The sequence below is a fragment of the Bacillus rossius genome, chromosome 8 (assembly GCF_032445375.1).
Source record: "Bacillus rossius redtenbacheri isolate Brsri chromosome 8, Brsri_v3, whole genome shotgun sequence".
NCBI lineage: Eukaryota > Metazoa > Arthropoda > Insecta > Phasmatodea > Bacillidae > Bacillus > Bacillus rossius.
Genome location: NC_086336.1, coordinates 43,607,764 through 43,635,394, shown reverse-complemented (window position 1 = coordinate 43,635,394; position 27,631 = coordinate 43,607,764). Strand labels below are relative to the sequence as shown.

The 27,631-nt window shown below is 37.1% G+C and overlaps 2 protein-coding genes across 5 annotated transcripts in view; one reads left to right on the top strand and one right to left on the bottom strand.

The window, feature by feature from the left end:
- Nucleotides 1-9,440, top strand: part of LOC134534808 (uncharacterized) — a 64,775-nt gene extending 55,335 nt beyond the window's left edge. For 2 of the 3 annotated variants that reach the window (XM_063373402.1, XM_063373404.1), the window contains 4 exons: nucleotides 1,621-1,651; nucleotides 3,230-3,348; nucleotides 4,448-4,573; nucleotides 6,773-9,440. In XM_063373402.1, coding sequence (XP_063229472.1) covers nucleotides 1,621-1,651; nucleotides 3,230-3,348; nucleotides 4,448-4,573; nucleotides 6,773-7,016 — 520 coding nt within the window. In that variant the 3' untranslated portion in view covers nucleotides 7,017-9,440. The remainder of the gene's footprint in view (nucleotides 1-1,620; nucleotides 1,652-3,229; nucleotides 3,349-4,447; nucleotides 4,574-6,772) is intronic. The other variant, XM_063373403.1, reaches the window with a different exon arrangement.
- LOC134534810 (endonuclease III-like protein 1) lies at nucleotides 345-26,040 on the bottom strand. 2 transcript variants are annotated; one of them, XM_063373405.1, is made up of 5 exons: nucleotides 25,468-26,040; nucleotides 22,138-22,308; nucleotides 17,598-17,757; nucleotides 12,466-12,718; nucleotides 345-574 (listed from the first exon to the last, which is right to left on the bottom strand). In XM_063373405.1, the coding sequence occupies exons 1-5, from the start codon at nucleotides 25,918-25,920 to the stop codon at nucleotides 559-561; spliced, it is 1,053 nt and encodes a 350-aa protein (XP_063229475.1). In that variant the 5' UTR covers nucleotides 25,921-26,040; the 3' UTR covers nucleotides 345-558. The 2 variants fall into 2 exon arrangements, with proteins under 2 accessions (XP_063229475.1, XP_063229476.1); XM_063373406.1 differs by lacking the exon at nucleotides 345-574 and adding an exon at nucleotides 9,631-10,011 and having other exon boundaries at nucleotides 25,468-26,031.
- Between the last annotated feature and the right edge of the window lie 1,591 nt (nucleotides 26,041-27,631).

The window sequence follows — 27,631 nt, the reverse complement described above, 5'->3', positions numbered from 1 at the left end:
TTTGGTTTGTTCATCACATGTCAAAAATTGTTATAAGAAATTTAATATTATTTAATGTCTGGCCTTCAAATTTGTTTCAAGAATGATACCTGGCCCTCGAAAAGAGTGAAGTTACCATCTGTGTATTATTAACTATGTTAACATTTCTCAAATAGATGAAGAATACCATTTTATAATAGTTGAAACAGTTTATATATATATATATATATATATATATATATATATATATATATATATATATATATATCAGTAGTTTGTGCAGGTAGACTGATTTATTACATTTGAGGTGGAGCATCGTAATACATTACTGGTAGAATTTTTTGTACTTCACTAATTACATAAGGTTTTAAGTATAAACACTTTACTTTTGCAAAACTATTATAATTTTCCAGTAGCATAGATTCTTATGTAATACATACTTGCATTAAAAAAAATTATAAATTCTCTGGTACCTGGCTGGTAGCCTCCTTTGGCATCGTGTATTAAATCGTTCTTCTACCGTAAACACTCATTGCCAGTTCTGCGGCGTATAGGGTGCAGGCTGGGCTTGCATTATCATCATGGCAGGTCTTGACTATAAACAAATTAAATGGAAGGCACTCAGTTACAGTGGCATCTTAAAACTAACCTCTTAAGTACTAGGTACATCAGTGTTTTAATTTGGTTTGTTCTAGCCTGTAAGTATTAGGTACATTAATATTGTTGTATTTTGGTTTGTACTGGTAGGGGTGAGGTTTTAAGGTATTGTATTACTGGGGCCTTAGTCTTGGTGTTGAATGATGCAGTGGTGAAAACTTATTAGGTTGGCAGTCACGACAGTGGAGATTGTCCAATTTTGATTGTAATACATAATATTTTTGTAATTTACCAGTGGGACTTGTAATTCAAGGAGCATGGTTTTCTTACCCAAGTGGTTTGGAGGCCACTTTAATCATGGGCACTCTGTATCTTTTGAGTTGTATTTTGTCTTGTATTATTTCAGTTATGAAGTATTACAATTTTTTCTGTGTTTGCCGCTTGTCATTGTTTAGGTATTAAATGTAATGAAAGTAGTTTATTTAGTTGGCATTAAGTTTGTACCACAATGAAAGTAAAATAAAAAAAAAATTTGGAATATTTTAAATCTTTCAACTGCAATTAGGTTTATAATTTTTACATTACAACATTAATAAATTTTTCAAACACAGAAATACTTACCAGATAATTTTAATTTGTTCCGAATAGTAAGACATGCTTATTACAAATCATTATTTTGTATAAGTTTATTATATTTCAGTCAAAATGCCACTGTTTTGGAGAAATTAGTGTCCTGGAACATATGTCATACATGTTCAGTAATGTGGAAACATTTTTAATAAATAGATGTCATAAAAATTAAAACAATAACACAGAAGTTGCCAGTTTTAAAAAATGAAATTGGCCTGGAAAAAAAAACCCATAAAATCTTGTCTCTTCTAACAATGTAACTACCTCAATGTTGACGAGACTTTAAGCCCAATCCATGCCATTAATTAACCATAGTTTTTTTTTATGCATGTTTTTAATTGTGTGCATGATTGTAATTACTGGTTGGTGGTGGCCGGAAGTTGGCAGCTCTGAACACTGTGTTTTCTGTTCCAGTGAGGTGCTGGTGGGCGAGAGGGCAGTTACGGTGAGTAACTCGGCTGGACTGCGACAGGCTGCCCACATCGTGCATGCCTCGCTGCTGGCCTCTAAGACATGTTTAACACTTGTTACTCTTACCTCGCAATTTTGTACGGTCATTATGCCGTAATTTTAACCTGTATAGTTTCTTGTTTGCTCCTCACTGTATGCATTTCGACTTTTATACGCTACATGCATGTGGGGGAAACAGCAATCAGTGTTAACATTGTATTTTCACTGACAAAATGTACCGAACACTTAAGTGTCAAAACAAGCCAGTTCGCCGTGATTATTGATGTTTAAATAAGGAAATTTTGTGCTAGTTTTAATATTTTGTAATGAATCGACACATTTAAATGTTTTTTTTTTTTTTTTCATCACCACCCTTGTATGCACATTTGAAACACATTATGTGTTAACGTTCTGTAGGCCACACTTTACTTAGATATTGTCTATTTTCTGTGCTGCAAAATCTGAAAGCAAGGTAATATTCACTTATTTCCTCTCATTTTGCTTATAAAACTGCCAATAGACAAGTCACAGACACACACCCTACCCTCTTGTCTTTTGCAGCCATAATGGCTGTCAAGTTCTGGATTTTCATCTGACAAAGGAAGGGCATGGCTTAAATTTACTTTTGGTGTGAGACTGTGTATTAGTAGTATACTTTTAGTGTGTTCATCCCTTAAAATAAAAAAGTGAATTGGCCAGCTAATCCAATACAACACAAATTTTAAAATTAATTTGTTCATTGATACTATTTTAATCTCATCATTTTAGAGTTAATTGTTGCCAGTTGTCATAATCAGGTGACAAGTGTATTGGAATTTTAATAGCAGAGGATCAAACAAATAACAAGAATTGTTTTCTTATCACTTACCTCAGGCCTGACGATTATATGTATTATAATTATTATCAATGAAGTTTTGTGGATAATCACAGTGTTGGTGACTACAGACAATAATTCTGCTAGTGTTAATCATAGACATGGGTGCCACAAGCATTTATTTGGGGAGAGTGGGGGGAAGGAAGATGATGAAAATTCTTGGAATTTGTTGTCAAAGTATGTTATATTCCTGAAGATTGTCAACATCAACTGACAAAAAATGTTGAAAGTCATTGTTATTATGTCCTGTATTTAAATTAGTAAGGTCCACAACAATTTACATCTAAATTATAATCTTTAACATAAATAATGGGAAAAATTCTAAACAAGGAAATGTATACATTTTATTCAAACAAATAAATTTCAGATGACTACAGGTTTAGTTCGATTCATCACAATCAAACGTCCAAGAGTCTTTAGCAATGATGTATCGTTTGTAAGTTTGATCATACACATTTTTTTCCCAGACTGGCAGTGTTGGTTAAGTAGGGTTTATATATCATTAAAATCTATTATTTTGTAGGCAAACATTTTCAGTCTATCTGTTATCTGGCCACAGAGCCTGCTCAGTTTGGTAAAAGTGAAATGTTCTACTGGGGAAACAAGAAAAACTCAGGGAAATTAACTAAAGTTAGAGTGTGGGAACCCTGGTTAGTCAAGTTTTAAGTTATTATTATTACTTTTACAATTTGTTCACAGGATGTGCACAGTACGTGTAATGGTGATGACTTAAGACTGCGAACCTCTTTGAAATGTGTACCACTTGCTTGTGAACCTCCCTGCGCAAGGTGGAACCCTCCTGATGTTGCTGAGGCAGAGTGAGTTTTAATGGTATCTAAGTAGATCTGTACTCAAGAGTGTATCTGTGTTAGTGAGGCGGGAGGATAAGTGCTATGCTCACTGGTGTTTCTAGCATGGTATTCCCTCTAAGCGCAAAACTCTGAACTAGCGCAGAATTTTTTTGTCATGCATAGGACAAAAATGAAATTAGAGTGGTAACCATAACATTAGATGACGTAGAAATGAAGATAAAGGTGTAATTCCAAGCCGATTGGGTGTTTCCTAGAATCTTTAACAGGCATTTTATGTCTCAAAACTATTCTGAAAACACATGTTTTAGCCCTTTTCACCCTCCTAAAAATACAGTTTAAAAACAAAATGTGGCCACATTCTAAAGTGGTTTTTTTAGAGAGACCCACATTAAATCTTCAGCATTTTTCAAATGTGCGAGTACCCGATATTTTCGGGTACGGTTCGAATTCCTCTTAAATTAAAAATATTAAACCTTTTAATTCCTATTCTGTGGGAAATCCCTGGCTGTACTGTAAATCCCCATTCTGTGGGAAACACTCATTTCTATAGAGAATCCTCTTCCTGTGGGAAAATAAATACCCTTTCTGTGGTTAAGTCCCAGTCAGATGTGCAGATTTTCTGGACTTGATTTCTTTGATGTTTTAACTGTTCTGGTTCAACATGAGTGGCGGAAAGTGGGTACGGCTTTCATTTGAACATGGTGAGAACCAAAATAGGTAACTAATGCAATAAACAAAACCTGGATTAAACCTAAAAAACCTGGTCCAAACTGAAAAAAGTAACACCAGGTTTTTTTTAAAACCCTTAAAGATTTGTTATATATTTGTTGAATAATTCACTATTTTTTTTTTATTAAAACACAATGATTAATAATAACACAGATATATTGTGTTTTAAAAGTAAAATTGACCTAAAAATAAAATCATTAAATCTTGTCCGTAGTAATTACATAAGTTATTTATTGCTGTATTTTTAATTATTGACCAAAATGTTTATTTGTACGTGCATTAATCAGGTGAACTAAATATAAAATCTTACATTTAATTTCAATAAGATTTAGTGCTTTTTGTGTTAAAGTCCTTAATTCAGACCTTCGCGTGTTAGCAGAGCGATGGATTGTGGGAGTATGGTCCAGTTTCCTCTAAGGGATCTCAAGATCATGTCTGAGGGGGAAGAAGAGGCTAGACATCCGACTGCTATTGAGAAGGATGGTTCGACCAGTGCCATGTGGTGAGTATTTTGTCATCGTAAAGTTTTCATGCAGCGCGAGAATCCTCATTAGCCTGATCTTGACATAAATGTTTGCAAACAGGAAAATAACTTGTGTATACTTCCGATGAGATAGTATACTTGTAACGAGCTTTTTGATTTTGTTTTTACTACTGTTCATTTGCAGGATGTTCGATGAACAATGTAGTCACACAGATTACAATAAATTGTTTATTAATAAGGGTTCAAAATAAAGTTTTTCATTAAATTTATGACCATTCAGTGTAGTAAATTGAAGTAAAAAAAATGACTTAAGAAAAATACTCCAATTCTTCCTCTTTGCATGCAGGAATTAATAATAATTTTTTTTCTTTGACTTTTTAAAGTTTGATACAAAAACCAATAAATTCAAAATGTGGCTTATGATGAAGTAATTAAAAGTATAATAATATATATTTGAATTCCAACAGTGTTTAATTATATATATTCTGATTTATGTCTGTTATAGGTATATTATTTTTCCTTCAGTATCTCTTAACATTTAATATTTTGATTTTACCTGTATTAATTATGTTTGTATTTGTTTTTTATTTCTGTTAATGACCTAGTTGTTATTGTTCTTATTTCTATATATCTTTGTTTGTCTTGTTTATGTATTTGTGTTTCTGTGTTGTTATTAGCTTTTTTTTTTGTTTTCTGTATTTTGTATTTTAGTTTTTTTTTTCTTCGTGCCCACCATAAAAGTGTTTTAGCTGTCGGTGGGCATGTCACAAATACAAATAAATAAAAAATAAATAAATAAAATAAAAAAAGGCTACAAATTTAAGAGTAATTACCATGAAACACAAACATGTTTATTAATTAATATTTTTGAGTATTGTGAAAATACAGTAGTTTCTGGACACATTACTGACAATCTACGCTACATAGTACGTGCAGAGACGGCATACTTAATAGCACTTGTTTAGACTGTGTTGAAAGATACCGTATTTAGTTGTATAATGTCAGCACATTTCTTTTTAAATACTTGAAATGGAATTTTTTTAAAATCCGCATAAAGTCCGCACCAGACAAAGCAACCTTGGCCACCCCTGAAAGGCACAGTAACGGGATGGAAATTTACAGACGCTGTCAACAATGCTTTCACATTGAGTTGTTCATTTCTCCGGAGCGGTCGCTGAGAGGGTTTGTAGTGTGGTGAAACCGTCCGGACTCAGAAACTCGCACTCTACTGCGCAGCTGCCTGCGACGTCACGCGAGTTGCAAGGGGATGGGCTATATATAGCACAAGCCAGTACACGTCCCACGCGCAGACGTGCGGACAAAGCAGCTGCAACTCACACTACGTCTAACATTGTGTTTGCTGAGAGGCTTTAATTTTGTTTTCATGTAAGATATGATACGCAACGTAAAGAAAACGTCAGCTGTAACAGAATGGACATACATAAATTCTTACATGTCAGGAAGACAAGGCTTTGCTTGTTTTTGTTAAAAATTCCTGCTAGGCCTTTTCCACGCTCTGCACTCCTTCCCCCGCTTCAGTCAAGCAGAGCAGGAGGGGACTCGCATGCACAGACGTCTGCCGGTAACTTTTTTTATACACACAGTTGGCAAGGGACAGGGAGGGAGGCTCGCCGGCGCCGGCTAATGCAGACATTAGACATCTGCCCCGTGCCGTTAGTGGCCATCTATCTCAATGAAAGATTAAAAAAATTACTTTTCACGCAGAAGCGTTTATTTTGTGTAGGCTGGCTGCGGCTTCTGAACGTAAGAGCGCACACGCGAGTGAGAGAAGGAAAAAAAAATGAGTGGCGTCTTCCACTAATCGCCGGCACCCAATTATCTCGACACCTGTCACATTTCTCATGTCCGCTGCGGAGGGTCGCCAGTCACCAGCGCTCTGCGAAGTAGTGTGCTGCCGTTAATATTTTTCAACTGGGCCGAGGGAAGGGTGACAATTTTACGAAGCAGCGATTTTACTAATGCAATCCTCGGAACCGTGAGTGTACGTAAAATCAGGGTACTAGTAAACTAATTATGAGAGAACAATTTTTTTTACTCTACACAAAACATGTAAAATTTTGAGAAAATTTTTTTTTTTCCCGGACTTCACCTCATAATGTCCGCACCCCATTTATTTGTCAAAAATGTAGCCAAATTACTGCGGACATGATGCGAGTAAATACGGTACGTGGGCCGGATGTGGCTGTGACCTTGCAGGGACCGTGCCGCCTCGACGGTGAGCTGGACGACGGACCGCCTGGGAGCCTGCCTTTGGGCGGACCGGAGGCTCTGTACCTCCGCTCTGCGCTGCGGCCTGGTGCTGGCACTGTTGCTGAGCTGCTTGCTGTGCGCGTGCGTCGTGCTCGCGCCCGATCACGCGCAGTCGTGTTCGTGTTGCAGCATCGCCACCTGCCTCTGCCCCGAGTTCAAGGTGAACCACTTCGGCGAACACCCCATATAGTGCAGGCTTCGTACTCATTAGTTTTATATTTTTTTCACATGACAAGTAGAAATTTATATGTGCAGTGTAATATTTTTATTTATACACACACACTTTTTGTAGAATAAAAATTCAAATGAAAAACCTTCACTCATTTAATTGGTTCTAACTACTTTCATTATTTCAGTGCAGTAGTGTGTTTATGCATGGTGTAACGTACAAATTATGGTTGTTTTCTAGTAAAAAACAATGTTTTCTTGGTCACAAAGAAGCCTAATTTCACAAAGGTGAAGAGTTATTGTGTGAAAGGTACACACTGTTTTTAACATGCCTTCAAAGTGCTAGTAACAAGCGGAGAGTCGTAAAAATTATCATAAATATATTTCGGAATAATTTCTTTATTTTGTTGTTTATTGATTAGGTAGAAGCTATACCTTCATTAGTAATACATACATATTTTGTTATTAGTTAAATTCTTTTTAGTTACTGACAAATATTGAAGGTGTAAAGCTTTTCTTTTATTAGAGGTAATGCTTTGTACTTAATAACTTATTAAGACAATTTGTATTTTTGCAATTGGTTGTATATTTTCATGCCACTAATGTGTATTTTAACTACAGAACAGTGAATTTTATGTCTGCTGGATTATTACAGTTTCATGTTATGTACGTCCAGTTAACATTTGGAAATTTATTGAATTTAATTATGGTTACAGTGAAACCTCGTTAGTATGATATCTGTTAATCCAAAATCCTCGTTATTAAAAACCTTTTTGAATCCCAGCAACACGAATAGGATTTTATGTTAATTCATTTGTATATTACTGGATAATATGTAATTCAAAGTTCCATTACAGCCCAAAACTAGTTTTACGTATATTTAATATCTGATAATACAAAGGGGTAAAGTGAAACCCCGTATTTGCGTTCTCAGTATTTACATTTCCCGAGATTAATGACAATTTCTTTAGGTCCCATTTATGTGTCATTAAATGCAATTAAATACTTTCCCCCTCAATTTACATTGCGGAAATTGCTTTCTTTCTGCTATTCATGTCTCGTTTACTATGTAAAAAGTGGTTTTTATTTACGTAAACTCATTTAAGACTTTCATACAATACAATTTCCCATCAGATATTAACAAATGTTTCCATCCCGCCATTTCCTCCATAAGATTTACAATGTAAGAGGTACAATGTCCTAATGTTGAAGTTGCCAAAAAACTCAGTTTCTTGTATAAAACTTTTTTTTAAAGTTGAAACCCATTATTAGTTAGGAAATTACTGTTTACTTATTTAATAACAGGAATACAAAGCTGTCCAATGTGAAAATTCTCTTTCAGACATGTTTTCAAATATCTGTTCTGTTGCTGTAGTGGAGTGCTGGTTGACACAATGTTTGGTTAGGTTGATGCCTTTATAGAGTGCGTGCACATAGTTGAGTATTGCTATTGATAGCGTGGGCTCTTGTCTCTTGCCGAGTGAACTAATTTGACAGCCCACACACTTTCGTGGTTAGTGTATACCATGACAATATTATAGGTATGCTAGTTAGTTCTGTGTCACACTTAGGTCATGCTTTTCGTTGTTTTATTTTAAGTTGACACAAAATATTTTTGTATCATATTATTTATGTACTAGGTAGTTATAGTGTCTATTAAAATTGAGATTAAATGCAAAAGTAGAGCATTTGTTTGATGTGTAAATGCTCATTAATATAATATCTTATTATATAAAAATATTTTTTTAAACACTTCCATTATTTTGTATGTGCTTATTTATTTAACCATATAATACAAGTAAGAATAATTAATTTAATGAAAAATAAATTAAAACTGTTTGTGGTCTTTTTATGTCATGTATTTTGGGCATGGCTCGAGTATTGATTATATATTAGTGGGCTATTATACATTTAATTTTTCTTTAATGTAAAAGTATATGAGGTACTTATGTATTAGATAATTTTAGGAGTTTTCCACTCAATTTACATTTTCCTGCAATACTGACACTGAAATAAAGCTTTTGACCATTTGTGTGGCTTTCTGCAAAGTGTTTATTAGATATGTAATAAGTTGTAGCAAAATACCATCCAAAATTGTAAAATAATACTGTGTTAACTTTTATGTAGTTGAACCATGTTTTTACTTAAGCGAATGCTGTAATGCAGTACACAATATTCTTTTGTTTTGACAATGTACAAATTATGTGTGTGATGTGGGGAAGTATAGTTATTAGAAACCTAGTTATTACAAAATGGATAAATTTCTGTTCCAATGAAGTTTGAGGTTTTACTGTTAATCATATTTCTAGTGGTGAATTAAAATACTGTAACATTTAAAGTACTTAAATTAGGTTAACTGCTAGGGACCTTGGTACCTATTTATCATTGATTGTTGTATCATTTTAATATAAATGTACAATGCCAGACAATAAAAATCTTAAATTTATTTTTTAATTATGGTTTTATTATTTCTTATCAGATAAAATGTATTTTCTTCCATTAATATTTTATTTTCAAAATACAAACAGCTGCAAGACTAGTATTTACACCAATTACTTAATCCTGGCTGGTGAATTGCAATTAATATAAAATAACACTGAAATGATGGTTATATGATAAAATTAAGCAGCATTTAAAGAATGTGTCTGTTTTTGAACAAAGTTTGTACCACAGAGCATTTATAAAAAAAATACAATTTTTATTTGATTTTGCTGTACAGCTACCTACATAAACTATCACAAGGATGAGATTCAAATTAAGTAGATGCTGACCATGATGCCAGGTTCGAAGCTGGCCGGCAGCCCTGCGCTTATCACGTGGCTGCCACGCGTGCCTGGTCGGATTACAAGGTTCGTTGATACCCCCCTTCCCTCTCCGCTCCCCACGCGGCGTCCTGCCTCGGCGTCGTTATGTCGCTGGCCAGCCTGGGGAAGTCCGTGGGCTGCCGCTTTTCTCGACGCTTCGGGCGTCGGGTCGGAGCGAGATGACGCGACTGATCCCAACTGCGCTAATCGGTTCTGGAAAGAGTCCCGCACTCTATTTAAGCAGTGATGCCGGCCACCTTGGGAGTTCCAAGCCAATCCCAAGCGAAGGAAATCGTGACAGCGGCGATGGAGTTCCACGAGGAGTGCTGCGGCGAGAGTTGTGTGAGGAGTGTGGTGTGTAGGAACTTGAGACACTGAGTGACTTGGGAGTAAACATTTTTAATTGCGAGAAACTGGTGATTAAGCAGTTATGAGTAAGATAACTAATATTTACAGTAATAATAAATTATCAATAAAACTGTGTAATAAAAACTTAATTGGGCTATCACTATATGAAGCCAGTAGTTTTCCCCCACGTTAATTAATCATATCATTTTGGCGCCAGTGGTTAATAGGGAATTAAAAAAAATTATTAGCATTTAGATTGAGTGTAGTTGTACTAAAGTTAGTGTTGGTTTTAGTATAAGATTAGGTTAGCTCAGGTTGAATTACACTGTAGATCACAGGGGTATAATGATAGTGAGACTGGTAGTGTATGTGGACAAGAAAGATGACTGCTGATGAGTTTAAGAATGTAATGGCTTTCCTAGCTGAGTTGAAAAATGATAATGAAGACAGAGATAGAGGGGACTACAGTGAATTTGCTCAAGCCAGTTTAAGGGTAATCTGGTTCCCAACATCAAATGTTGATGCAAAATGTTCATTTTCCAGGTACTCACTGGTAGTTAGTGACAGAAGACAACGTCTCACTCCAGAAAATGCAGAAAATTTAACTATGATAGCATTTCAATAAAACCGTCTTAATAGTAACTTTGGAAGTGCTTAATTGTGTAATTTTGTAGTGTATGTGATTGTAATTAAGTTGTGAAATTTTTAGTAGTTATTTAAAAGTTTGAATTTATGAATTTGCAAATGAACTTAATTGTAATTAGATCATGAGGTTTTAGTGTTTATTAATATTTGTTTTAATAAATTTGCATGTCGTACAGAAAAGCAAGAAAATTTTGCCGTGGGTATTTTGAGCAAAAAAATGAAACCATATAACACAGAAATCTTTATTTCTTTACACCGACATTTGTCTTAAAATAACACCACAAAATCTTGACTCTAATTATGAGTGATTAAGCACGTACAGTTGAATGGGCAAACGTTGCTTTTGTTTGAGTGAATTCCTTGCCACTGGCTAGACTGAGTTCACGACCCTGTTTGTGGTCAGGCAACAATGGTACGGCACGGCAGCATATGCGCGGACGTAAAAACATTTGGTCCTTTACACTCCATAGCAGCAACTTAACTTGCCATAGCTGATGTTTGTACAACAGCCAATAGCGTAGACAGACCTGCACGTGCATCTCTTCCCCCCTTGTTTGGCTAACTGTATCCCACAGCACATCTTTTGTTTACATAAGTTGAAACAGACTTCGTGGCGCCGTGCTTGACCTTTTTTTTTTGCCTGCCGATATTTCATGCTAACTGAAATTTACAGACGTGCTATTCCAAGACTGGGGCAGTAAAACATTGTGCTAAATGAATCCGCACAATCTGAAGACGTACTAAGTGAGGGATAGGTATACACATGAACATAATTAATTTGTACCGTGCATTATCAAAAAGTAACACACTAAATATATGTCTATTATGTAATGTCAACCTCGCTGAAAATGGTGCATTACACACGTAAAATGAAAACAAATAAAAAGTCCCATAAGTGGCCTGATACACATGTACAAGTTACATGTTGCGGTATAATAAACTCAGATGCAGTACCATAGTTACCACAAATGGTCTGAAACATATTGTGCAAGTTAGATGTTAAGGCACTGCTTGCATCCATATAAACTGTTACACTCCTCAGTCATAACAGAGTAAACCCAAGTTATGCTACAACTTTGTTACAATTCACTCTCCTGATGACTGGGGAGGGGGGAACAAGTGGATCTTTTGGTTTCAGAAGGCAAAATAATGATTTCGTCTAGCTATTAGTACTTCTGTTTTTATTTTACTTCTGGTTATTTTCACATTGGATATTTTATAAATTAATTAACAAAAATATATATATAACATGGATTTATAATCACATTGTTAAAAGAATGGGCCAGCCCCTTATTAGACAATTAAATGGATATTTAACATAATTTAAATAAAGTTCGTAACAATAACCACGTTAAGGAGTCGCAAGAAACTTCTGGCTGTCTGATCTGAGCAACGTCGTGGTTGATTGCTAGTCCGAAAAGGTTTTTAAAAACTGAAGGGCCGCGGTTTGAAGGTTGCTGGACGAAATGGAACAGCTGACGGGACATCAGAGTCATTCAGACACCCTGGTTTATTATTTCTGCTTGTTTATACTTAAGTCTTTTAGAAATTGTACATTTTATGCGGAAAGCACTTTGAAGCATTTTCTCAAATGATTCTGGCACATTTACTCTCGCTTATATCAACACAAACAATACAAAATCCAGGTCCCTTCACTCTGTTGGTGATGCCTACCGCTTCTTCCTTCGAGCATGCCCGGCCTGGGAGCGACCGAAGGGGCAGATGTCTCGGTTGAGGCAGGAGGTGCAGGCGGGCCCCACGGGGCGGCATACCTGCTGCCCGAACCCCACCAGTAGGTGGTTCACTTCGTCCCACAGCTGACGGGGCAGCCACGACTCGAGGGCCTTGCGGGTCGCCTCCGGGGCCTTGGTGGGCTTCGGCAACCAGCCCAGCCGGTTCGAGATCCTGTGGACGTGCGTGTCCACACCTGCAACGTTGCCCCGGCACACCACAGTTGGTTGTTCACTCTCTACGATACCTGCTCGAGGCTGTCCAGTGGAAACCCAACTGTAAATGCAGGATTTAGGACCTTTCACTGTATATCTTAGTCCATGCTTCCTCATGTCCTCCTAGAAACATATTGTGATGACAATCATGAGCGTGGTGCTTCAGCAACCAAAGGCAATGAAGACTTATTAAAACACTTAGTTACCGTATTTACCTGAGAATACAATGCGACCCCAAACATTCTGATTGAGAGTCAAGGAAAAAGAATGTTCGGAGGAGATCACAGTTAAAATACAAAATTAAGGCGAGGAAATCCTAGCTAAAAGACAAAGCACTTAATTTTTTTAAAAACTAAATATGTAATAATATTTATAGTTTAACTTATCAATGCCAATATATATATATATATATGAGTTTGTCACACCACTAAACAATGGTATTTAATTTAACACTTATTTTTAGAGACGTGCGAGTCTCGTTAATATCGAGAAATTATCGAGATCAAAATATTCTCGATTTCGTCTCGAGAACATTTTAGAATTTCCGAGAATTTCGAGAATTTGTATTGCTTAGCTCTGATTGTCTACTTATGCATTTAAATAAAACGAAGTTTTTACTTACACGTAAAAAAAGAGCTACTAGGTACTTAAAATAAAAACTTGAATTAGTCACCACATGCCGACATAAAACAGTGTATGTTCTAATGTTTATTTTCCACGTTCACGTAAATTTTTTTCGAAACAGTGACGTTTCACAATACAAACGAACACCAATACATGTCGCACTTTAAAAATATATCATATTTTGAAAGAACGTCGCTTGGATCGCTAGCAACAACGGCACGGATACGGCAAGAAGTGAACACTCACTGTTTGTGTGTCCCGTAATCTATGGAAAGAGCTCAATACTTTGTTTATTTTCTTTTTGGGGTTAAGTTTAGTTTAAATTACCGGGAAATAAAAGATCGTGCCAGTTTTTTTATTATTATTTTCAGCGCTAATATATGTAATTATTAGAATGGCTGATAGTTCTGGAAATGTTCAAGACCGTAAATTGTCGCACATTTGGAAATTTTATGAAAAACGAAAGGGTGAGGGTGAGTGCAAAGTGTGCAAAAAACGTATTCAGACGCCTACTGGTTCAACAAGTGGTCTCTTACGACACTTGAAACTTCATCCAGCCGCCGAAAAGAATTATTTGGATTTATCAAAGGAAAAAGCTACAAAACAAAAAGAAAATTCTTATAGACAGTTATCAATTCAAGACTGTGTCACAAAGAAACAAAAAGTTAGCGAAGCTAGAAAAACCATAATTGACAGGAAAATTGGTGTAATGATGGCATGTGATTTTCAGCCATACAGCATTGTAGAGGATCGCGGATTTAAAGGACTGCTCAATGAACTAGAACCAGGTTATGAAGTACCATCTCGCACTACATTTTCCAGGTCTATTGTACCAAAAATTTACCGTGAAGAAAAAGCCAAACTTGCAGAAGAAATAAAGACAGATGTTGATGATGGACTTCAGTCTGTTTCATTTACTACTGACATGTGGTCATCCGCAAGGCAGGACAGTTTTATTTCTCTCACAAGTCACTATTTGACAAAAGACTTTGAGTTGAAATATCATGTCCTTGGAAATTACCACTTTTCAGGTTCGCACACTGCTCTGGCAATCCAAGAGAAGTTGACAGCAGCTATAGAGGAATGGAATTTTCCCACCAATTCAATTCCATTGTACGTAGTTACAGATAATGCTAAGAATTTCACAGCTGCCATAAACAAAACATCATGGATTCACACACGGTGTTTTGCCCACACACTACAGTTGGCAGTTCAAGATGCTAAAAGTGAACACAATGTTGCAGACCTTCTAGCAAAAGGCCGGGCAATCGTGGGACATTATCGCCACAGCAATATTGCTCGAGAAAGGCTTCATGCTCTGCAGCTAAAGTTGAGCAAACCTGTACACGAGCTGTTACCAATGGTGCCGACAAGATGGAACAGTGAGTTTACAATGCTCTCCCGCCTTGTTGAGCAGCAGGTACCCTTATCTGCAGATCTAGGAGATTCAATGGCAGTAGAAAATTTTACATTGAGTGAGTGGAAACTTGCTGCTAATGTAGTAAGTGTGTTACAGCCAATAGAACAAGCCACAAGAGAGCTGTGTTATTCTAAATTTCCCACTATCTCTTCCAAAATACCTTTGCTGTATGGCATTGAGGCAACACTTTCTAACTATGTTGAAGAACAAAGTAACCCTGGAATTGCATTTGCTATTTCTCTTCAGAAAAGTATTAAATCTAGGTTTCCGTTGTACACAACAGTAAAAGAAGACATGATTGCAATGGTACTTGACCCACGCTTCAAAAACATTTTGCTGCAAGATCACGAAAATCTTATTTGTGTGCAGCGTATTACTTCAGATCTCAAAGTGGTTGTTGATAAAAAAACAGCATCTGTTCCAGAAGAAAATCCATCAGATACAGTTGAAGCCAGCTGTTCTCTGTGGAATACTTTTGAACATCTGAAGAAATCAAGCTGTTCCTCAGTAAAGTCACCAAGAGTTGAAAATGAACTTACCATTTATCTTGGTGAAAATGTTATCCCCCGATCAAGTGACCCTCTTATGTGGTGGCAGCAGAACCAGTCACGTTTCCCTGCGCTTGCCAGAGTCGCAAGAAAATATTTAGCCATACCAGCCACGCAGGTGGAAAGCGAAAGGCTTTTCAGCAGTGCTGGTAACACTGTTACGTCCAGAAGAGAGAATCTGTTGGCCGAAAATATAGAGCAGCTTGTCTTTTTAAACAACAGATTTTAAATGTGACCTACCAAATAAAGTTGACTGTTTTCAATAATAGGCTATTGAAATGATCATGTGACTACAGTGCAGGACTATTTATTTTTGTGGATTCATTTTTGTAAATGTATATTTTATAGCATATATGTAGTCCTTTCATTTCTTTCATTAAATAGCTTATGCATGTAAAACTGTTGATATTTGCACATCAAGAATTACAAAGAACTCAAGAGGAAAGAGTAGGGTGGGCCCAATTTATTGCATCTAAAATCTCGTTGAGGAAAACTTCACTGACACCAAATTGCAATTTTGAAATAAGAAAAAAAAAAACTGTATTCTCGATCTCGTCTCGGTTCTCGAGAATTTTAGTATTTGTGTCTCGATCTCGTCTCGGTTTTTGAAAAGGACTTCTCGCACATCTCTACTTATTTTACATAGATATATTTACAAGAGTTTGTTATGATGCTGGTAAAAATAATCATTCACTGTCAATGTGCAATGCTGCTGCTGCTGCTGCTGCTACTACTACTGACCGTCTTTATCTTTATCTTACCAGCACAGATTGTCTTCAATGCCATTCATGGCATTTGAAATGCAACGCTTCTTTCAGCCGTGGACGATGGATTCTGAAGTTATCCTTCGCCAGTCTGTATAAATCCATGTTGCTAGCTGAAGAACTGATGGTTTCTTAATTTTCACAGTTGTTGTCAGAGAATAGTCACCTGTAAGCAGTCAATCACTATACTGTTGCTGAAGGTGGTACTTAAATGGCTTGTTTATGATAACATCGAGAACTTGTAGCTGGTTTGTTCTTCCAGCTGGTATAACAATCAAGTCTGTGTTAAAATTATTTATCTCATTTTAACCTCAGGTGCCAGATGTCCTTGAAACTCATCAAGGACCAACTTGCCCCTTTCCTTCAGAAGAGCACCAGTCATAACCATTCTTGTTTTAAAACACTTGTCATCCAGCCTTTTTCTTGACAACGAATTATTATGTTTGGCGGAAACGCTTCTTTGGGAAGAGTTTTCCTTTTTAAGATGATGAATGGTAGCAGTTTCCTACTGTCTACCAAACAGATAACATCACAGTGACTCGCAGCCTCTCATTTCCAGTCGTATGCAAGGTGACAGTCATAATGTCTTTTGTTTGAACGGTACTATTGCTGGGCATGTCGAAATACACTGCCGTTTCGTCAGCGTTTCCAATATAGCTGTACAAAAAATTATTTACTCAAACCAATAACATTTTCTCTTCGAAATATTTTGGCAGTTTTTGCGCTAACTGTGTTCTACGCCGCAAACAAAAACAGCAACGGCGCATCATTCTTATGCACTAACCAGCATTTGTCTTGAAGCTAGTCCACGGAATGTTCAATTCACGAGAAATATCTTGGGCTTTTATGTTTATTATGTCTCATGGAATTGGAATTCAATCCCCTGTTTCTCTTTGATGAAATTTACCATGTGAGTTTCAAAATCAGAGAACTGTCCCTTTTTAGGCCCTCTGAATGCTTTCCTCGAACCATTTGCATTGTTGAGACCACACAAATTCACCCTGCTTAATAATGTCATATTTACAAGCAGCTTGGCAGTTGTTGGTTTGAATTGCATGATTTGCCCCTATAATCTTAAAGTTAGCATTGTAACCTCATCTCAGTTCTTTTGACTTTTTAAATTGTGAACTCCCATGCCTCTCTACAGTATGCATTTTATAAAAAAAATTCACATTCCTACAATGCAAAACAAAGCACAAGCGACCAAACAAACGACAATCACTGACCAAAGCGCTGACTAGTAGCACTGTTACTTCACGTTTTGGCCACATTGCTGGCGCCGGCCACGACCTTGACCCAGTTGTCTTGCCGCGCCGTCCCATAATATTTTTCCTGTCACAAAGATGTAGGTTTGCGATGCCGATTATACTGTGACCCTCACTTTCAGATTCAGCAGTTTTGATAAAGACCATCACATTATATTGAGGTAAATACGGTATCTCACAGAAATTCCTAGTAAACACTTGCTGAACAAACGTTGCCAGACTGATAATGTGCCACATACCTATGCCGGTGAGCAAGCCCCACGCTACGTTCATGCACAGGTGAGCCATCTTGGGGCCGACTCCAGGCAGCTTGCAGAGCTCTTCCACTGAGCCAGGAATGTCCTCATCATACTCTTCTTTCAGAATCTGCGACGTTCTTTTGATGTACTTCACTTTTGTCTGGAGGAAAAGTTAACAAACTTGACAAAATCCTATGAATATGGATTGTTGTGGGGTGACATTCATATCTTTAGCTTAATTTTGGCACTTACCTCCAAAATGTCTAATGTTTTATTTAAATCCTAGGCCATATAAAATACATCACCATAGCCTTCCTATTTAAAGTGTGGTTGGGGGAGGGGGCTGTTCTACTGACCTTTGTGGTGGTTATTTTGAGACAAGAGAGCAAGTTTGTTACATTTCAAATATTTGCAAAACCTTTATCAGTAGAGAAAAATTTTATGGTTTAGAAGGTTTACAAAATGTTTGAATGAATTGGATGTGTAAATAAAAGGAAGTTTTGAAATTTTTTCATTTCTAACCCTAGTTTTTTAACCCCTTGGAGTATCAATTTGCTTCATCAAAAATTGTCTGAGCAAAAAATGTTTTAGAAAACGTTTAGATTATTACAATAAATTGTAATTGATTTGATAATATACCTTCAACCCTTGTTATTTCACAACCCCTTGAAGTAATGGTTGGTCCTATAAAAATTTATTTACCATAATACTTTTAGATAATACTTATAAGGCTTATAATTAATAAGATCGGATTCGATAGTATAACCATGCAGTACAGAGGTTATGATTTTTTTGTCCTTCAAACATTTTTTTTTCAACCTCTTGCAGAAATGGTTTATTAAAAATTGTTTCAGAGAAAAGGTTTTAGTTAATATTTAGAAGATTTACAATAAATGTCAAATATTTGGTTATAGGGTAATATATCTAAAAGGGAGTTAAGAAACTTTCTGTTCTTTATTTACAATTTTTTTCCATTCCTACATCAATGGTTGGTCGTATAAAGAATAATTTCAGATGAAAGTTGTAGATAATAATTGTAAAGTAGAAAATAAGAATGGATTTGATACTGTACAAAGATACTGTTACGATTTATAATGTGGGGAGAACTGGGTTTGTAAGGGATAGCCCAATTAATTTTTATTGATTACTAATATATACATTAATAATAAACAATTGTACTTAAAAATAATGTTCGATCACAAGTCACTATCACATAAAATTTTTTTATTCTCAAGTCACTCAATGTGTGTCAAGTTCCACAGTTCGCACTCCTCACTGGAGCTAGGCTAAACAGTGGTTCGCTCCTTACCTCGCGCCTGTCCACACACAGTTACGCGCCACTAAGTCGCACTTTCGATCCCGTCGCTCCGCGTAACTCACATTCGTGGTGGTGGTGGTGGGGGTGGGGGGTGGGGGGTGGGGGGTGGGGGGGGGGGGGGGGGGGTAATATCTCTCATCCTCTTCCCAGATGTCGCATTTCCCTTCTCTTGGAATCCTCTCGGAACTCTGTCGCCCAAGAAAACTCCCACGGAGGCCGGCGTCCCTGCTTAAGTAGTCTGTGGCGCCCTTCTAGAACTGAGGAGTGCAGCTAGGGGTCGAGTCGCGTCATTCCGCGGCGACCCGATGCCCGAAGCGTTAAGGATAGCGTCGTTCCTCACGTCACAGCCCGTGGAATATTCCCAAGGCCGCTCAGCGATAGTGACAATGTGCGGGGAGCGTTGGGGGAGGGAGTAGCGACGATCCTTGTAACCAGGCCAGACGCGCGTGGCATGCCTACATCAACGGGCTGCAAGTGGCCGTGCAGGGCTGCCAGCCAGTTCCGAACCTGGTATCGCGGTCTGGTCTCTCGCGTTCGTAACGATATCGTTCAATCTCAAATTTTTATCCCTTGCAAGAATGGTTCGACATATCAAAATTTACTTTAGGTTCAGACAAAAGTTTTAGATAACATCTTTATGTTTACAAACAATTTAAACTAATTTAATGACGTGCCTACTTAAAGGAGTTATTAATTTTTTTTTGACGTCTAACCTAGTTTATTTATCCCTTGCATTTATGTTAAGTTGTATCAAAAATGTATTTTGACATAAATTTTGGATTTACTTTAATGAGACATAATAATTTTAAATGGATACAGGGGTTTAGCGATTGTTTATTTAAAAAAAAAAAAAAAAAAACCCTTACCCATTTGAATCTTTTGGTTGGACTTTTGTCATTAAGGAACTCACCTGAGATTTATTTTAAGTATTAGTTTGCAAATTATTTACACAAAATTAAGGCAGTTATTGTATCCCTAAAAAAGTTTTATATATATATATAAAATATGGTTTCGGCAGAATTTACTATCAATTCTGATTGCCTTCTCATTATCAAACCAGAACGAACCACAAAATACACATGCACAGAAAAAAAAAATCTGTTTGAGCAAGTGTTTCTGCAGGGAAACTGCATAATAGTCTCTGTATATTATAAAACCAATTTAAAACAAAATGAAAATTAAATAAATTTAAGAACACTTCTTCTAGATGGATGGAAGATTGTAAGTCAGAGTCCCCGGAAGTAACATCACTAGGGCTGTCGAACTGGAAGAGAATTAGGCTATGCAAGTACGCAAATAAACAAATCTGTTGACTTCTCGTGTACTTACAGTTGAAAACACATCATCATTTGAAAAATGTTTTGCAAGTTATATTTGATATAACATTTAAGTAATCTAAAAACTCGAAAATTCATAGTCATTTTTATTTTACTTGTATTAATAAATTAATAAGAAAGTTAAGTTTGAACATGTTTATAAAGTAGTGTCAACAAATACATACATGCACACACATAGCTTACCGAACGTAACTACAAAACAAAGGAACAATAATAAAGTAAACTGCAGTAAATTTGTGTGACAGCAATGAAGTGTTCGAAATGACTAATATCAGTTGAACTTTTTTCTCAAAAATATATGTGCTTAAAAATAAAATACAAACATCGTTTTCACCTGGCTAGTACCACGTGAAGAGTCATCAAGAGCAAGTGAAGTGTGCAAGGTCACAAGAACATAACTGCATACTTGAATTTGGACACGGCCTAAGTAAACATGTTCAATTTATTGAGTCATTTAAATAAAATTATGTTTATCTCCAAAACGTTTTTAGTCAAATTAGTATCAAATTGGTGTTTGTATTTAAATGCTATGTAAACCTGGTAAATTTTTGTTAAGTCATTTAAGATTTGTTGTATTGTGTTCCTCAAAAGTAGAGACAAGATTTTATGGTTTTATTGTCAGTCCTGCTGTAATCGGCGCTGTTATCTACCTCTGAATGGCCTTGGGAATTCCGCAGGCCGCCACGTGGAGTGGTGTGAATGGGTGCCACCTTTCTGAACTTTTCGGGCATCGGGTCGGCCCGGGATGACGCGACTTGTCACAGCCGCTCTCGTCGGTTCAAAAAGGGCGCCACACGCATATAAGCAGCGATGCCAGCATTTGCGGGAGTTCCGAGAGTTCGGAGAGTTCCGCGAGTGAAGTGAAGTGTGACATTGGCAAAGAGGGTGAGAGACCCTCCTCGAGAGTGGCGCGACGCGGAGAGACGGGATCTAGAGAGTGCTACTGAGTGGCGCGAGGCTGTGTGTGAGGACAGGCGCGAGGTAAGGGGCGAACCACTGTTGAGCCCAGCTCCAGTGAGGATTGCGGACTGTGGAACTTGACAGCCATTGAGTGACTTGCAAATAAAAATTTTTAAGTGCCAGTGATTGGTGATTGGACATTTTTAAGTATTTTTATTTATTAGTAATGTAAATATTAGTAATTAATAAAACTGTAATAAAACTTATTTGGGCTATCCCTTACGAACCTAGTTCTCTCCACATAGGTCGTAACGATACTGTACTCAACTAGTACCAAAATAGAAACACAAAAAATAGTTAAAATGGCGTTAATGATTCACTGATGTGAATACACCACTTAAAAAATATTTTGCAAATAATTTAAATACATATAAGAAGCTAGCTCTCCTATCTACAAATAACCATCACAAAGGTCAGCAAAACTGCAGGAAATTTTTTTTTTTGCGAATCATCTAAACTACAAATTTACCAATAATTTTGTCAACTGTTCCCAACCATCCTTAAGACATTTGCCATCAATGCCGTTACTTTCCTTTTAACTATCAATATAATCATGAGTGTTAGGGTAACTTTCAGTAAAGATTTTTCACTAAGTCCTGGTTTCATTGTGTATTTAGAGTAATATTTTAAATCAGGATTTTTCTGCCTACTTTCAACTCAATCTGCCTTGTTCCCATGGCATGTGGCTTGACGAGCCTGGTCCTAAGTTTGTCATATAACTATTGTCATGGAAGTGCAAAGAGTCATCGCTAATCGAGGTGGCTCAGTCTTTAGCGTGAAATGTCGGTAAATGCTAGGACACAGAGCGCTTGTGAATCGACAGGTGACAAGCCTCATTATCGTCACTTCAAGGATTTGCCAAGCCACGCGTTGCGAGAACAAGGCTCGACCATGGGCACAGTAAACGGATCAAGTCGAGACGCACCTTCCAGAAGCCAACAGGATAGATGAGTCGCCCCAACGTCTCGTCATCCGTTGCCAACACACCGGGGACTGTCAGGCCGTGCTGACGCAGCCTCTGCATCGCGGCGAACGTCACCTGGTCCTTGGTCTGACTGGACAGCATCAAGGATATCAGCGACTGATACCTCCTCACCTGAAAAACCACACTTCCCTTAACAAGCGGTTACAGCACTTCCCCATGTACTAACTTTTCAAACCAAACCTTGGCAAAATTACCATATGTTTGGCTTGTGTTATACTTTAGTCGATTAAAAAGTTTAATTACTTCTGAAAAATCTAAATAAAATCATGAAAAAGTGAACTCTGTTAGTTATCCCCTGCACACGTGAGGTTTGGGGAATGAAAGCGGAGGGCAGATTCGTCTACCTACTGGAGGAGTTGTTTAGATAGACATGTGTCACAGCTTTTCCACAAAGTAAAAATAAAATTAAAAATACTCAATTTTGAAGCAATAGATGTTTCTGCATTTACATTGAAAACAGCGTTAATAAATTCCCACTAGTTTCTGAGAAATCACAGTTTTTAGCTCACATTTCAATAGGTATATGTGAATTGCTGCTGCCGCCGCCATTAATTATTAATTGTTTACCCATGTCGGTTTGTGTCTGTTTTGATAAACTTTATTAAAATATTGTGAATGGTCAATACGGTAATGTTAGCTACATTAAAAATACTTTCAAACATTGTAGACGGTTGGTTGGGTTAGTAAAGGAACATAAAAAAAAACCATAAAAATTTTCTATGGTTGCTTAGGAATGACCAATTTAGGATGTGGCTATCCTGACCTAACCTACAGTTTCACAGTATTTAAATGTCGCGATACTATACCAACCAACCGTCCACAATATTTGAAAGAATTTTTTAGTAGCTAAAGTAACTGAGAATACTAGGATATCACAGGTTTTTAGAACGGAAAGAAAAAAATTAGAAACCTGGTTTTCCCACACTACACATGTCCCTAAATTTACTCCGAAGGGATGGTTTCATAATTCCGACAAGTTTGTGAAAAAATGTAGTTTTTATAGCTTACATTACAATTCCTGTGCTTTTACGCTGCTGCTGCCGCCATTCATTGTTTACCCTTTTTTTAAATTTTTTATTTAGAGAACTTTAGTCAATGTATGTCTGTAGATGTTAGTCATGCAGATGTTGTAATAATGAAATTTGTTTGAATGACTGTATTGCAATTGTAAGGAATTTTTAATGCTTATATTTCATGTTTGTTGTTTTATTAGAATAAGTAATTGTATTAAAAAATATTTGTTATGTTACATTGCATTTAAAGTACGTACTATTTTGAGCCAAGTAACAGACAAGTCTAATGGGGAACCAAAATTTTAATAGAACTGTTAACGTTCATTTTCTGTGAGGAATACATGCTGTGCACTGAAATAGCTGACATTGAATTTTCCAGTATTTCCAAGGAATTTTTTGATTATAGCCATCATATATTCTGTGTTTGATATGGCTGCTGTTTCATGTATCACAGTTTATCCCTAGATCCTGAAGGCACTATCCTGTTGGCTTGATCCTGTGGTACATGATGCTAGCTGTTTTAGTTCAGTACATTAGAAGAAATTGTGAAACCTGTATGAGTAAACAATAAATGGCAGCAACAACGTCCATGAACAAGTATTGTAATGCAAGTTGAAAGTGTGATTTCTCATGAACAATTATGTATTTATTAACGCTGTTGGTAAATATTTACAATCGCGGTAGATGCCAAAAAAAATGCTAAAAATCTGAAAATACTTTTATTCTGTGCCCTTTCACTTCCTCTTTTCAAAACAACCGGCGGAGGTAAGAAATTCCAAATACTTTAGGAGATATCGAATTTTTTAATTTCATGATATGTAGAGTCGCGGTATATGCCAAAAATAAATGCTAAGCATCTGAAAATACCTTTATTATATGCTCTTCAACTTCCTCTTTTCATTAAAAGCGGCGGAGATTAGAAATTCCAAATACTTTAGGAGATATCGAATTTTTAAATTTCAGCACAAAACCAGCGCATTCCTGTGGCGTGCGTGCACAATTGTTTCTTGTTTACGTACGACTATCTATTTTTTTATTGGATAATGATGTCACGTGATTGTTCGTGATAGGCCAGAATTCAAATGAACTAATACGTGATTATTTAGTTCAATTATTGTTTAAAACGGTGTTTAATTACCGCCTCCAACTTACGTGAGTTTTTAACGTTTCTAATTTTAACGTCTTATTTGTTATTTTGATATTGTTGCGCAAGTAATAAGTAACAAAAAAATTTTTTTTACGTGAGTTGTTACTGTACATCCTTTGTTACGGGTTTGTTATGTAAGGTCTGTTACATTATAAATAATTTAAAACTACAGAATAATTAAAATTAATTCACATTATTTTTAATATCACCTTAGTTTGAAAGTATTTATAATGTAACTGACCTGACCTAATCAACCATTTTAGTTTACTGTTCACCCTCTGTCCGGGTTTGTTTGGTCAGGTCAGTTACATTATAAATATTTTAAAACTAAACAGCCATTAAAATTAATTCACAAAATAATTTTTAATGTCGGCTTAGTTTGAAAGTATTAATAATGTAACTGACCTGACCTAATCAACCATTTTATTAATTACGCATTCACGATTCACGTATTGACGAACACACGGCAAAATAACAAAAATGGCGCCGCTCGAATGGTTCCACAGGTCTTGTATTGCAAAATTAAAAAAATCGATATCTCCTAAAGTATTTGGAATTTCTTATCTCCGCCGCTTTTAATGAAAAGAGGAAGTTGAAGAGCATATGATAAAGGTATTTTAGGATTTTTTACATTTTTTTTGGCATCTACCGCGACTCTACATATCATGAAATTAAAAAATTCGATATCTCCTAAAGTATTTGGAATTTCTTATCTCCGCCGGTTGATTTGAAAAGAGGAAGTGAAAGAGCATAGAATAAAAGTATTTTCGGATTTTTAGAATTTTTTTTGGCATCTACCACGATTGTAAATATTTACCACGCTGTTTTGGGGGTAAATACAGGAACGTCTCTAGTATTGTAAATTGTATTTTTGTAATTTTATTTTAACTTTGCGGAGAAGCTGCGACGTAAGATATTTACCATTATTTAAAATACAAGATAAAGCGCTGCAGGTAGATGGGTGGATGCTCTCTATGCTGGCATCGCTAGCGATCCAAGAAGCGGTGTAGTGGTCATTTTAGATGGGAAAACACTTTTAATGGATAATAAACCGTAAGTAAATATTTAGGTTATCAAAATTTTTCAAAAACCAGAAACATGCATGCTTACTTTGGGAGGTGCATCGTCTTCCATGCACTTGTCACAGCCCATATCGTCAACAGGTGCATCTTTAGCTTTCCTCATCTCTCGTATATTCCTAAGCACTTCCTGCCAGTGAAGCGGTTCCCACTTCGATTTCTTGTCCTCAAAACCACTACAGTCGTTGCTTTGCTTGTCAAAATATTGAGATGTTCTATTTACATTATCTTTGTCTGCTGACTCAGCATCATACACCACGGTTAAATGCCCTCTTTTGCCACGTTTTACGCTTGCTTTTACAGCAACATTTTCTTCTCCTTGGGGTTTTTCTACGCCTTTAGAAGAGCGAGTTTGATACCGCCTTGAACTGGGATCAGGTTTTTCCTTACACCCCACGATGCTTGAAACAGACATAACAACTAATCCAATCACATTTACATACGCTGAATTGACCACAAAACTATTTAACAAACTCTTTAACATAAAAATAGCATTACTGACGAACACTAAAATAAAACCTACAGTTTTTAATCTAGAGATACTAAAAACTATGGATAAAAACTAATTCATCTTTCACTGCACACCATTTTTCCCGCCGGCAGTACTAGCCATAGAATACTAAACAGTAAAAAAGTACATCTTCCCTAGAGTGATATATATGAAGATAAAGGGCGCTGTGCTATGTAATAAAGAATGCCATGGTTACTTCGAGAGCTGGAGCTCGATGTGACGCACTTATTATGGTCATGTTAACATGACTACACAGAGTTACATGTTAATTGTTGACAGTTTATTTATGGGCTCTCTAGCCTTTGCCTACAAATTGATAGGACAGGCGTGCTCGGCATCCTGCATTGACTTGAAACCTAAGCGTCCATGCATGTGGTGCATCTCTGCAACACTAAACATAACTAACAAGACAATTGCAAAATGCACTACAAATTACACTTAGCAACCATCCCCAATGGTAGTGGCCATCCCCAAATAGTCTCACTGCAACAAATATGTCGTCGCCTGGCCGACTAGCCCCTGAATGGTAGTATTTAGCCGGCTACTCAGTGTTCGGTAGAGAGGGTTCGGGCCGCGTGGCCAAGGGACTAAGTCACCAGGATAGTCATTAATACTCTCAAAGACGGTTTCCAGGTTCTTTATATACGAAAACAAACCCTTTACAAGGGGCTACCGCGTTCCCGTCTGTGACCGATCCTGTAGGGCGGAGCCCGGTTCCGCGCACTGTTCCTGTATGAAAAAAGAAATACGTGATGTCCCGTTCGGGATGAGCAAGACCCGAAAATTACCTTGCAACGAAAGCGAAAATCCAGCCCGCAAAAGAACTCCGCGACTCGTAAATTGCCGGAGAAAAACACGCACGCGAAAGCAGTGCCTGACTGCACGCCGCGACTGAATGACACGATGACACACCTCACTGACCACACGACTGTGACAGAGGAATCGCTTCCTCTCGGCACTGCATTAACTGCAGCGAGACACCGCGCCCGTTCTCACCGCCTCGGAGAGCTCTCGTAGCCACGTCTCTCGCCTCCTGCGTCCAGCTGCCGACTGACTCCCTCCCCGCCTCGCGCGACCCAGCGCTCGCGTCCCACCCCTCCTCGCGAGCCCGCGGAACACGCTGATTGGTCACAGGCGGAAGCCGCGGCCTAGGCGCCCGGTGAACAATTAAAAACATTCAAAATACAAAACCCTTCAATACAAAAATTATATTAAAATATACAAAAAACGTAAAGCAAAAATATATTTATAATAAAATAAAAAGTCATATCCAGTATAGAAACACAAGGTCACACATCACCGTCACTTGCGTCGCACCACACACTCAAGAGATGGCGCTGGCGAGGCATAATGGCCTGAAGGAGCCGGGGAGACACTTGGGTCGACGTCAAATACAAAAACCCTGAACACTAATCACATACCAAACCACCACTTGACACATGGGCTACTAGTAGATATTACATATTAATAAGAAAGATTGCCATCTCATAACACCATAAGTTAAGAAATATACCATGTAGGTGGAACCAAATGTTCGGCCCCTAAAGTCCTCGGGCCATATTAATTGAAAGGAATCGATGCTGTGTTTCGCCTAACTGACGACCCTGCGGGGACGAAACAGAGAAAGTCTCGATGAATGATTCCTAATTGTAGCAGTTTGGTTCACAACATACACCCAGAAATA

Bases quoted from the DNA above. Each gene is read 5' to 3' on its own strand.
- LOC134534810 (XM_063373405.1), bottom strand. From the start codon at position 25,920: ATGTTAAAGAGTTTGTTAAATAGTTTTGTGGTCAATTCAGCGTATGTA. The intron at 22,309-25,467 runs GTAAGCATGCAT...GTGGTTTTTCAG, and splicing joins AAGACGATGCACCTCCCAAA to GTGAGGAGGTATCAGTCGCT. The intron at 12,719-17,597 runs GTATGTGGCACA...GCAACGTTGCAG, and splicing joins GGGCTTGCTCACCGGCATAG to GTGTGGACACGCACGTCCAC.